Source organism: Mobula hypostoma, chromosome 9, assembly GCF_963921235.1.
Source record: "Mobula hypostoma chromosome 9, sMobHyp1.1, whole genome shotgun sequence".
Lineage (NCBI taxonomy): Eukaryota > Metazoa > Chordata > Chondrichthyes > Myliobatiformes > Myliobatidae > Mobula > Mobula hypostoma.
The window spans coordinates 91,517,278-91,530,879 of NC_086105.1; the positions used below are offsets into that span (position 1 = coordinate 91,517,278).

Below are 13,602 nucleotides of genomic sequence, written 5' to 3' on the forward strand. Positions count from 1 at the left end.
GTGGTTGTGGGGTGTTGGGTATGACCAGAAGGATAAGGGGAAGTGGTAATCAAGTTTCCAGTGATGGACAAGATGGGCCGAAAGGCTTGATTCTGTTCTGCACTCCAGAGTTAATCATTCTTGTCACCCTTCAGATGGAAATGATGGTCCCTCTGCCTAAATGAGCTGGCACCTCCATAAAACACTCCTACCATCATGTGACCAACTACAAATAGACCTTCGTGTCATTTTCAGTGAGATCTTGCTGTGCACAGCAGTTAAGCTTGTCTAAAAGAATCGCAGCAAATCAGATTCCACATCTGAGATGTTTATCTCTATGCTCCCATCACTTTAGTGTGTTCTCTGTATACTTAATGCTTAAAATTAAATGTATTTACACAACTGGGAATAAGTGCACAACGACGAAAAACAAAGGCTTATCAAACTTTGTATTGTTGTGCTCAGTTGCAGAGCTACAATCAGAAAACCCCGACATGGTATATTATGTAACCATGGCAACTCAAGATTGAAATAAACCATACAGAGAGTGGTCTTGTATTCTTCAGCATCGCCTTCCAAAGAAGAGCAATGGAGGTCTTTGGCCTGAACTATTAACTGTTTCTCTCACTCTCTCTGTCCGTAGACACTACCTCACCTCCTGAGTATTTCCACCATTTGTTGGTTTTATTTCTGATTTCTAACCTCTGCTCCTGGAGTTCTCCTGCAGCCTACATTGATGCTTAGCCCACAATGTATAATGTCTATATACTTTGATAATGAATGTAATTTTTGAACTTTGAGAAATGGGGAAGACATATGGAACACATTGCAATTTCTGGGAGCTTGTTCTACACAGATTAGCTGCTGTGCTCCCTACAGTAATGGCAACACTTCAAAGGTGTGGCTTGTTGATTACAAAGTGTTTTGCTGAAACTGGAGCTGCACAAGGTATTGAAGAACCCATTCTTTCTAAGTCATAGCATGGAAGAGATTGGCCAAATAGCCTTCCTGCCTCTCATAAATGTCTTGTGATTTTGTGATTACCCATTTTTACAGCTGACCTCTCATACAACAATTCCAAAAATGCAATCAAGTAAACAGTCTCGGGAAGTTCCTCAACTTCCCCACAGGAAGAGCCATGCAAATTCAGGGAATGCAGGGAATGATGAATTTTAATTGCAAACCATAGATTGCACATCGGATGAAAGCTGGCTCAGAGCAACCCGTTGCCATCTGGGAGTTTAAAAACTGGATGAGAATTAAATGCATGCAGCATTGCTTCTGTTGCCTTGAGAGCTTCCCGCTTCTCACTTTCAGGAAATGACTTTCCACTGTAACACCAGTCAATATGAACTACGACTTTCATACAGCAGGCCATTCAGTTTTCAATACTGTCATGCCTAACAGTGCTGAGGCTCCACTTGTCCTTCTTTCCTTTATGTGCCTACATTTTAGTCCTGACAGTTTGATCACAGTGCAGAACAACAAAGGTAGAACATAGAACACAGCACAGGAACAAACCCTTCGTCTCATGATGATGTGTCAAACTAATGAATATAGCAATTAAACATCTAACTACACTAAACCCTTCTGCTGCACAAGTTAATATCCCAAGATTGCTTGCTCATTTGTGTGCCTATCAAAGAACCTCTTGAATACATCTCTCATATTTACCTCCACTACCACCCCTGGAAGTGCATTCTAGATATCTACCACCCTTTAAGTAAAAACATGCCCCACAAATTCACTCCCTCCCACTTTAAATGCATGCCCTATAGTATCAGACATTTCAATCATGGGAAAGGGATACCAAATGTCTACTCTATCCACAGCTCTCATAATCGTAAGCCTCTGTCTCCTAAGGGCATGCCAATTCTTAATCAACATGGTCAAGTCACCACTGATTCCATGCATCTTCATCTTCTGGATAAACCCCCCATGATGGACCTTGTCAAATAGCTTACTAAAATCCATGTACACAACATCCACAATTCTACCTTTGTCAATCACTTTTGCTACTCAATCAAGTTAGTCGAACATAACCTGCCCCACTTTCTGCAGACCTTTCCATTCCTGAGCACCAAGCTGTGATACATCAGTTAGGATCCATTGTCCACATTAATGTAATCAGTGCCTCGGAGGAGAAAGGGGAGCAGCGAGGTGGTATGATAGCACAAGTTAGTTTAACATCATTACAGCACTAACGACCTGTGTTCAGTTCCGCCAGTAAAACAGCTGCTCCACCACTGTGCTCCCCTTCTTTCCACAGAAAAACTGGTGCAGTAAATAAACCTGCTGCCTCAGTGCCAGGGATGCAGCTTCAACCCTGAGCTTGGGTGGTACCTCTGTGGAGTTTGTGTGTTCTCCCTGTGACTGTGTGAGTTTCCTCCAGGTGCTCTGGTATTCTCATGCAGCACAAAGATGTGTGCATTGGTAGGTTAGAAGGCCACTATATATTTCCACCAGTGTGTTAGTAAGTGGCAGAATCTGGGGAGTGTTGATGGGAATTTAGGGAGACTAAATTATTGGGATTAGTGTAAATCAGGAGTTCCCAACCTTTTTTGTGCCATGGACCCTTACCATTAACCAAAATGCCCATGGATCTCAGGATGAGAACCCCCGATGTAAATGAATGTTAATAGTCAGTGCAGACTCTGGGTGAAAGGGCCTGTTTCTTTGCTGTACTTTTCAATATCTCTGTGAAAAGTGACTTCTGATTTAACTTTAGGTCACCTGTGTTGAGGGGCGGTGCAGGCTTAAGGGATAGTGGCAAAGAGACCAGCCACACTGACTGCCCCAGAGGCCAAAACCAGCAAACTATCTAACTTTACTGCTGGTACTCAGGAGACACCCGGGGGTGTGGGGGGGGGGGGGGGTGGTGAAGAATCAAGATTGGTTCCTCCAGCAGATACTTTTAGTGGGTCAAATGATCAAGCAGCAATGCTGGTCTGTAAGGACAGGGAGTACTGGGTGAATGCCTTTGGATACAGGCAGCAAAGCATTGGATGAAAGCTGAAACATGTAATACACCCAGCATAAATATGCTTAGAGCGTGGAATCCTGTCCAGAGCACAGAAAAGATATCAATGTATCTTTGACACTGTCTTCCGTGCTATCTGTACTAACTGAGCACTGTAATCTACTTATTTTTCCCTCCAGTGGAATGAGCATGGTTGTTCCCCCACCCCCCAAGGCTTCCATTCATATCTCAATCCATATGACCCAATAGGACCAGCTGAGGTCTGGAACTGACATAATTTCAGTTTCTGTCAGATACTGTCCAGCAGGATTGGATGTCCTGCTCTTCTTATGGTCTTCATCCTTGCCCAACATCTTACATAAACCACAGTTAATGGAGGTTGGAGAACAGAGTGGATGTTTGAGAGGACAGTCTCACTAACTCCTGTTCCTTTGCTGTGCTGACAGTTATAGCCTGAGAGGAAGGAGGCTTGGATTCTAATCCCATTCCAGGTACCCAGGATGGTGCACCAGCCCAGCACAGAACAGAGTGCTTCATTCTCAGAGAAGTCAGCTGTCGAGTGTTTCATTCTGGGGCTGCACAGTAGCATACTATCTAGCACAACACTTTACAGTACCAGTGACCTGGGTTCAATTGCCATCTCCTTATGTAAGGAGCTTCTACTTTCTCCTCGAGACTGCATGAGCTTCGTCTGGATGCTCTCATTTTGTCCAAAATCTACTGGTTAGTAGGTTAATTGGTCATTATAAACCGTCCTGTGATTAGGCCAGGGTTAAATCAGGGGTCATGAGTCAAAGGGCCAGAAGATGCTATTCCGCACTGCATCTCACTAAATAAATACGGTGTCACAATTCGGATGAGGCATTGAACTGAAGGATAATGAGATTACTCTTGGTGTCCTGGTGAACATTTATCCTGAAACTAAAAGGATTTGAATGATTGCCTTTTACAAAGCCATAGGAGTTTAAAAAAATACTAACTGCTGGAGGACCTCAGTGGGTCAGGTAGCATCTGTCGCGAGAAGTGGACAGTCGATGTTTCAGACTGAGTTGCTTCATCTGGAATCCAATGCAGATGAAAGTTCTCAAAGCAAAAATGTAAATGTCCGTTTCTCTCCACAGATGCTGCCTGACCCTGAGCTCCTCCAGCATTTTTCTTTTGCGTCAGATTCTAGCATTACCAGTTTGTTGTATCCCCTGGTTCCAGGAGTTGCTGAGTTGGGGAGAATGAGCCAGGGTTTGAACTCCTTCTGAACTCTGCTAAATCAACATCAATAAATCAGATAATAACTTTGCCACTTCACTACTTGTAGGATTTCACCTTTTGTAAATTGAGTGCAGCACTTCCTACACTAGAACACTGAGGACACTTCAAGAACTTCTGATAAAGGATCACAGCCTGAAACAAAAACTGTTTTTCTCACCACAGATGCTGCCTGACCTGCTGAGTATTCCCAGCTTTCTGTTTTTAAATTTTAAAAGTAAAGGTTGGGAAGTACGCTGGGGCAAGCAGAACAAAAACACAATGCTTTTCTTCCTCTTCCTTTCAATCCAAGCAGCTACAAAGCTCATCAGGAAACCAAATGAGCCAATTTTCCTCAACTCAGTATAGCCTATCTTTATAAAGTATGTCCTTTGAAATCCCTTCTCCACTTCAGCAAAACGACAAACATGCGGTCATAAACCCAAGACTGATACAACAGGGCTCTCCCTCTGCAACACACACAAGATGTTGGAGGAACTCAGCAGGTCAGACAGCAGCTTTGGAAATGTTTCAGGCCAAGACCCTTCTTCAGGACTCCACTACTTTACCTGTGACCCATTCTCCCTCAAAGCATTTTTGTAATGACTACTTCGAGGAAAAGCTAACCACATTTTAAAAAATACTTGTTAAAGACATGACACCCCTGATGTCCTTCCTTTTCAAGGACAGCCCATGTTATGAGTCACTTAGTACTTCCCAACTGTGAAGGAGGAGTCACCCTTTCTCACCTGCATCCACACATTACTTGCCTGTTTTTATCCTCCCACTACTCTCTTTAGACTGGTTATTTCCCTCTGTTCTTACATTCCAGATAAAAGGACTGGATCTGAAACATTGACTGGTCATTTCCCTCCATGGATGCTGCCTGACCTGCTGAGTTGCAACAGAGGCTTTTTTGTTGCTCCAGATTCCAGCATCTGCGGTTCCTTCCATCTCTTTTTAAGACTATGACAGCTAATTTATGCCAAGTGAGTTCCATGGAAAACCAGCCTGATAACAACCAGATGTTTGTTGTAATAACACTGGGCAAGAAACAACATTGGCTAGGACATCAGAAATAACTCATTATTCTACTTTTAGCTAGTAGCACACACACACACACAGTTCTTGGTTCATCTGAAGGAGGGCACTTCCAACAGTGCAATACCCCCTCTGCAGGCCACCGGAGTGTGACTCCAGACCTGGTTTTCAACTCTGTACGAAGCTGGGAATATTCCTCCCTCGCAGTGACCGATCCCAAACGCCATTGCCCCCGATTCCCCTCATGCTGAAATACTAGTACTTCAGCCTTGGATAGTTTCCAAACAACCCAAATCTTAGCCCCAGACCCCATCACAGATGCCAAGACCAAGCCACATACTTTGTGCACATATCCCGACATTGACAATCACCCAACCCCGACAACGTGTCCATGACTTCGTGTGGGATTCTGCACTTTCCATGACTGTCCGGGGAACGCTCACTTCACCTGGCTACCGATCTCACGGGGCGAAACTTTACATTTGAGAGGGGTTGTGGGGGTGGGACGATTGGATTAATTTAGACGACGGAATGTACCGTTTTTAAATGCTGATTTACAACTATTAGGCAATTTCGGAAACTCCGGCAGCCGAACCTCTCGGGAAAATCTGTGCAGCTGTTCGTCATTAGCCACACAACTGGCGCTAAATATCATCCTTTTAAAACAAAAACTATATCAGAAACATCTGTGGATTGGGCAGCGCCAGTCACAAATCAAACTCGGCTATAGTAGCCAACACGCACACTTCTCTCCACTTGTAGAGAATGGCCGTTGCGACTGACCCCATTACCAACATGTTGCGGCGTTGAGCAATAAAACGCCGGTTCTTCCCCCCCCCCCACCCCCCTCGCTCTCTCTCTCGCACACACACACACAGAACCGGTTATACAGGGAATTGACGCGGTGTAGAATCAACCGGGTGCCGGATTCACTGCCGAACAAGCCGCCACTCGCTCTCCCGTCCCTCCAACACAGAAACACATTCCAACAGTTGTTCCCTCCAGATCCGGGATAAAGACCGGTATTAGTGACTAACTCACATGAGCTCGGGTCTAAAGTGGTGTAGGATGGCGCAAAAAGCCAGCCCATCCCGCCAAGAGGTGGTCATGTTAGTGATCTCCACGTCGCGATATCCCTCACACTGTTTCTTACACCACTGCTGCAGGGCTTTGATCGCAGCCATGGGGGAACCAGGGGCACCGAGATGAAACGAACAGCAAATCCGGGAGCTGCCGGACCGGAGTGAGGAGGCAAGCGAGTGAGTAAGAGAAAGTGGGAGGAGACAGGCGAGAATGAGGGAGGCACGGAAGAAGTTGGAGACGAGGGAAAGACAACGCCGACCGGCTGTACTGGAACAAACGCTCGGAGAAGGTGTCAGCACAGGGTACAACCGCGGGGAAGGGGTGAAAGGGACTGAGCGCGTCTGCCCGCATCCCTACGGGCTGCCCGATACACAGGACCACACACAGCAACTCCGGTCAGACCCAAAGGAGTTCCCCGCACTCGGGATAAGATCAACACTCCCGCCTATTAAAAAAATAACCCCAGCCACCCTGATATAAGGACAGCCCCTCCCACTCTTGCTGATAGTCTCGCCCACGCCATTTGACTCCGCCTATCCCGGGAGAGATCCTCCCACTCCAAGGAAATGGACCCTCTCACAATTAAATAATCTTAGCCCTCCCATACTGGGGGAAAATTTGCCCCTTCCCTGTGATAACTAAAGCCCTTCCTACATTTGATCACAGAGTAACACAGCAAGGAAACGGGCCATTCGGCCCATTGCGTCCATGTTGCAAAGCACCTTTTACACCTCCAGCATCATGTTAGTCCTTCCCACGTTTGAGCTGGACAGCTAGTGATGGCAACCAGTTATCAATCCTTTTATCCTTTGTTCATACATAATCCTTCCTCTCCCTACCAGCCTGTATCTCCAATCCCTTCTCTCCCATCTCCCTCTACACCTACACTTTCCACTATCTCATCTCATCACCAACCCTTTGTGCAACACCCTCTCCTCATTTCCCTTCCTGACTCTCTATACACTATTCTGTTTGTCTCCCACTACTAGTCTCACTTACCATAGCATCCTTCCTCCTTGCCCTTCACATTCCCCACCCACCTATCACTGTCTCCTCCAGCATTTTTCTCTCCAACCTCACCCGTGCCTCATCATCCCCTCACTACCTTCAGATTCAAGATCTAGCAAAATCCCAGTAGGAGGGATCAGCTGGTGGTTGAGGCGAACCAAGGTACAGATGTTGGCCATTTTGTTGGACTGGGTCATTAGCTTGCTGCATAATGCTGAACCAGTTACTTTCACCGACCAACGTCCCTGCCCTTGGACAGTGAAAGACTTGCACCTTTCTTTTCCATTAATGGTCTCCACCTCAAATGAGTATTTCCCGTTTTGAGAATTTTGTGGCTTAGTTGTTCTGTCAGTGGAATTTATTAAATAATGACTTGCATTTATATCATACCTTCCATGGTCTCAGGATGTTGCAAAGTGTCTTTCAGCCAGTGAAGTCCTTTTGAAACATAGTCACGTTTATAACAGAGGAACTGCAAGTCTGGATTACTCAGAGGGAGGTCCAGTGAGACGGTGACCTGCTAATTTCCTTCTCAGGAGTGCCCAGAGATTGTTTAAAGAATTCCCTGATGAATATAGGCTTACACACCAACTGAAGGATGGTACCTGATGGTGTAGCACTCTCTCGACACCTTATTGAAGGACTTTGTGCACAAATATGTGCTCTAGGACTACTCACCCTGATAGCATTTACCATGGTATAGTATACTGTGGTCCAGATTTACATAATTAATGAGGGAAATTACTTCCAGATGTTCCAATACTGTATTAATTTGTTTCACTTTGTAGAATCAATAGTGTCAAGCAACCTAAATTGAATTATGCAACTTTCTGTTCCAAACTTGTGGTGATATCACCAATTAAAGATTGGATTACAATCTATTTAATTACAAGAGTAGCTTGCAAGTTTAAAGTCACAATGTTTAACTTGTCACTGAGAAAACTGGAAGTATGAACATTCAAAGTAGGGAACAGAGAGAAGAGCAGTTCAGATCAACAACCCTTTCACTGGGCGAGTTCTCATCACAGATGTAAGGTCATTGAGTGGAGTGTTAAATGATTTTCTTAACTGTAAATGCCATAAAATTAAAACAAAAAACAGAGAATTTGGCGGGGGGGAGGGGAACTCAGCAGGTCAGGCAGCATTTGTGAAATAGAAACAGTCAACATTGTGCTTTTGTGACCTTTAATTCTGTTCTGTCTCCTCAGATACATCCTGACTTGTAGAGTGTTTCCAGAACACTACGTCGCTATTGTTAGGTTAAATATCGGTTTGGGGAGGAATACCAAAGATTCCACAACTATTAAAATTAAACCTACACCCTTCAAGAGTAAACTGCGAACATACTTTGTAATACAAGAAACCACCAGCTCTCTGCTTCAAAAGCCTTTGGGAACTTCAAGACCAAGATTAACAAATTTGTGTTTGGTAAGTGACATTAAGGCAAGGAAACGGATGAGATTTGGAGTGCTATGATTGTTAGAACAGCCCTGTGGTGCTGAATGGCCACATTCTGTTTCTTTGCAATTGAAGGTATTTTAAAATAATTAAAGGAATTGTTAACCAGGTGACCCTGGAGCCAGTGCATGGGATCCATTAGATGGTGCTGTTCCCTCAGAATGAATTAATCTACTGCAAGTTTGAGATTGACTGGCACATGCATTAAATGGGCTCCTCTATTTAGCACATCACCACAGTCTCTTTTAGTTTAATGCAACACAGTTTTACATTTATGTATAACATGCTTGATACCCACACAATTAGTATTTGTCATAACACATGCACAGTTCTGTGTCCATTGCATAGAGTCACTTCTTAAAGAGCATATCTGCTAAAGCCGCTTCTGCTATCCGCAGGAGTTGTCGTGACGTTGTTCAATTAAACCTCAAGCAATGTCCTGCAAAGAATTAGACATGTCATCCTCACTCAGCCCTGGTGAAATCCAGTCCCTCACCTTAGTTGTGTAGGTGTGGCTTACCATTGTTCATGCTCTCCCTAGTTTTATACAATCTCTTAGTGAGCTAATATCCAGTTTGGATGTTACACAACCCCTTACTATAATATAGTCTCCTTGTGTTACAGGGCCTCCACGCACATTCTCTGGTTGTGTTGGACATTCTGTGCAGTCTCTCTGTGTATTCAACACTGTGTGTCCATCCATTGCACAGTCTCTCTGTTGCAAGACCCCTCTGAGAATTGTGCACAGTGCGACCAGTCTCTGACACCAGCGCTGGGTGTCTTGCGATCTGCTCACTCAGTTACAAATCACTATTGTTGACCTCGTCAATTGTCTCTTGAGTCCCTGCAGAGACAGGAAGCAGTTGGGCAGCCCCACTGTGTATTTCGGCCTCGTGTTTCCTCGCCTTTGCTCGGAGTGTGGAAATGCTGCAGCTGCGAATCTCCTTTGGACTGGGGCTTGGCCTGGAATTGTCTCTGATGCCCTGGACCACTGTCTGGAACAGGGGAGCAACTAGGTGCTCTCTTCGGTGTACCTGGGATTCAGGCCAGGGGAGAGTGGCTTTCTCCATCTTGTCAGTGACCACATCGATACTCAGATGGCGGCATTTCTCCTCCTCTGCCCTGTTGCTTGCCTCTTGGGCTTTGCTCTTCTCCGAGGATCTGCCCTGCAGCTTTAACTGCCTCCTCATCTTAGCCCTGCGGTTCTGGAACCAAACCTGCAGAATAAATCCCTCAATTAATTGTGGAATAATCTCATTACATTGTACTTAACTGCCCTATGTCTCCCATAGAATACTGCACTGTCAGAAGCAATGAGCTGCAGGTGGGGTGTTAAACTAAGTCTAACTGCCTGGTCAAGTGGACATAAAATGGTAACTCTCTACTTTAAGGAGGAGCGGGGGAGTTCTCTCCTGTGTCCAGCCCAGTATTTATTCCTGAACCGATATTATTAAAGTAAGAACTATAACCACCCTTTCTCCCTCTCTCCACAGATATGACTTTTTCTTCCTCTTTCTTTGCTATTGCAAGATTTTAGATTTTTTTTAGTTCTTCCTGAGAAGGCAGAGGCTATTTGTCCCATTGAGTTATTTCAGCTCTCACAACAATCCTGTCCATCCTTATCTTCTTGTAATTTATTTTCTCCCCATAGTCCCATCAATTTCCCACATTCAATCACCCACCTACACATTAGGGCAATTTACAGTGATCAACCAGTGAATTAGCCTGATGATATGGTGCAGAGTCAGTTAAGGACCACTGGACTATTTAGATCACCTTCTGCTTTCCATGTGGTCGCTGTGATGCGTCGCCCCTATCAGAGAAAGGAGGGAAGCTGGGAAGATTTAAAAGGAAGGAAGCCACATCTGACCACATGATGAATGAAATCAATTGCCATCTAGAAAGAAGGATTGATCTGGAACCATTACTGAAGCATTATTTCTAATCTGATCAAATGTTCCAAACACTTGACTTTTAATCAGTCACATTCCCTTCTAGTCCAGCAAATTACTTTTGCCCAAGTGTCTATCCAATTCTTCTTTCAAAGCCCTGAATGGCTTACTACCTATCTCTGCCCCCTCTCAGCAGCTAAGTAGTTCCAGATGCTTGCTACTTTCTACAGTCATTTATCCGTATTGCCTAACCCATCCTGTGACTTCAACCCATTACTTTGAGTTTGCACCTCCAGTCCTTGAACCATTCACTAATGGGATTAGCTCTACAATTTTTATCATGTCTAAATCGCTCACATCTTGTCTACATCTCTCCACAGATTTCTTTGCTCCAAGAATAACCTCAGCATCATATCTAACCATCTAGCTGAAATCCCTCATCCCCTGAAACCATCCTCATAGATCCTTTCTGTTCCTTCTCCAGGATTTTCACATCCTTTCTGAAGTGTGGTGACCAGAAGTAGGTGCAATACTCTAGTTGTGACCCAAGAAGTGTTTTATAAACAATGCGACAGGCAGCAAGGAGAACGGATCTTTTCTTGAAATTAAGGTTCAAATCAGAATGATTAAAGTCAAAGATGACTTTTTGTACAAGTACACAGGTGCAGTGAGAACTTAGTAGGAGCAGCAGGTCTACAGATTAACAAAAAATTACGACGGGGTGTGGCTTACGGCCACTATAATAGTGAAGGGGTATTGGGCACAAAATAAATCAATAAATTGGGAAATATTGAATATGTATTGTGTAATAATCATGAGGAACTTCAATTTAGAACAATATGCTGAGGAACAAAATTGGACAACAAGTTTTGTATAACAATTAAAGGTGAATTAGGAATGTTGTAGCAAAGGATAATTTGCAGAAAAATCATTACAAAATGGGAACATTTCACATTTGCAAATTTGGAAGTGATGTGGCAAACTTTGAAGCTGGATTCAAATTGAAACTTTCAATTCTGAGAAAGACTGGGAAATTAATAGGTTAACATTGAAGAAATGATTCATTATTCTCAACATTCCCTTGAGAGATAATGATTTCACAGAGGAGATGTTACATCCATACTTAATTAGAAATATTTAATACTAGATTCAAAGAGCCAATGTTTCCAAAACCAGGACATTGGGAGGGTTTTTAAATTAGCAAAGCATAACAAATAAATTGTGAATAGGAGAGAAAGAGAATATGAGGAATGAAATATGAGATTAGACTGTCGGATCTGCTGCAATTAGAAAAAGAAGAGACAGGCAAAGAAAACTGAGAACTTGGGAAGTACTTAGCAGCTCAGGCATCATCCGTGGAGAGTTATTTAGAATCAGGTTCCAAAGAAATTAAAACAGGAAACATAGCCAGTAACAAGAAATCTAAACTACCACATAGTGAATATTCAAACACAAACAAGAGAAAGCATGCCGATGCTGGAAATCCAAGCAACACACACATTTTGGCCCGAAACATTGACTGTACTCTTTTCCTAGATGCTGCCTGGCCTGCTGAGTTCCACCAGAATTTTGTGTGTGTTACATGGTGAATATTGTTAGAATCTCAGACAAGGTATCTAGAGATCACTGAGTGTTGCCTGGATATTATACACAGAGACAATCATAGTATAGGCAGATATCACCTGAGGTTACATCATTGCCCCAATGTTTATCTCAATGTTTCTTACTGCAGTGCTACACCTCATCCCCAACAAGCCTCCACAGGACATTGGGAAACTGTTCAACATCTACGGCCTTCACTACAAGGCCAAAATCAGCCTAAGCTCAACAATCCAGCTGCAGTTCACAGGTGACATTTATGACCACACACTGATTCCAAGTTTTTTCTGACGCATGTGTTGAAGAATACAGGAGGATCCTCAAATCTAAAATGCAAGTTTTGTCTACCTGTGGTGGCAGTTAATAGTGTTACTCCTGTGCCACTCAGTTAGCCACTCCCATATGGGAGGAGTTCACATACTGTACAAGCAAAGACATCAGTAAAGTTCAGTCGAGTATCCGGCACGCTGCCGTCCTGGTCTGCTCTGCACCATCCCTCAATAACAAACACAGCATGGTGTCAGAAGTGGTTGATCGTCAATGAATTGATGCTACAAACCAAGTGAGATCCCCAACAAGACAGAATTTTCAGTAAGAATGTCCTTGTTGGCATATATCTATGACAAATACCCAAAGACTCAACCTAAACTGCCTATGCCAGTTTGCTAACCTTGAGACATGAGCTGAGAAAGGGCCAGGATAACCAGGCAACACCTTCAAGGTACACCCAAAAGTGGATACGTTGTTATAATTTTTGGGCCACGAGCCTGGAGAAGTGCACCGAGACATAGACACAGCAGAGAAGTCAGTCAAACTCTCAGGGAGAGAAAAGAAGACATTTGTAGTCCAAATAAATAAAATAATAAATAAACAAACAGGAAAACGAAGCAAATACCTGCAGAACCTACATCTAATCATCTAATAATGTCCCCCCCCAAAAAAAAACATTTGATTTCTCTAAACCAGGGGACTTTGAGTGATGGCAGACACTTTGAGAGATTTAAGGATGCAAGCAATTTAACTCAGGCTTCAGAAGAGCATCAAGTAAGCACACTGATATAGTGCATGGGTGACAAAGCAGATGACATCATGGGTGGATTAGGACTGACAGATGCTCAGAAAAAGGGGTACAAAACAGTGTGGAAAAATTCAAAGAAGATTTCAAAGGAAAGCGAAAGTCAGACAACTGTGCATATGGAAATCTGAGTCATGAGCTCATCAGAAACAGGATTGTGGCCAGGCTACTAGACACCAAATTGTCAGCAAAACTTCAAGTGTAGGCAAATTTCACACTAGAAGAAGCGATTGCTATGGTCAGAC

The 13,602-nt window shown here is 43.7% G+C and overlaps 2 protein-coding genes across 3 annotated transcripts in view; both read right to left on the minus strand.

The window, feature by feature from the left end:
- micall2a (mical-like 2a) overlaps nt 1-6,609 on the minus strand; it is a 110,026-nt gene extending 103,417 nt beyond the window's left edge. Inside the window, exon 1 of one of the 2 annotated variants that reach the window (XM_063058666.1) lies at nt 6,284-6,609. In XM_063058666.1, coding sequence (XP_062914736.1) covers nt 6,284-6,426 — 143 coding nt within the window. In that variant the 5' untranslated portion in view covers nt 6,427-6,609. The remainder of the gene's footprint in view (nt 1-6,283) is intronic. The other variant, XM_063058668.1, reaches the window with a different exon arrangement.
- A 2,982-nt stretch (nt 6,610-9,591) lies between these two features.
- Nucleotides 9,592-13,602, minus strand: part of si:dkey-43p13.5 (homeobox protein unc-4) — a 29,316-nt gene continuing 25,305 nt past the window's right edge. Inside the window, exon 3 of the mRNA XM_063059551.1 lies at nt 9,592-10,008. Coding sequence (XP_062915621.1) covers nt 9,592-10,008 — 417 coding nt within the window. The remainder of the gene's footprint in view (nt 10,009-13,602) is intronic.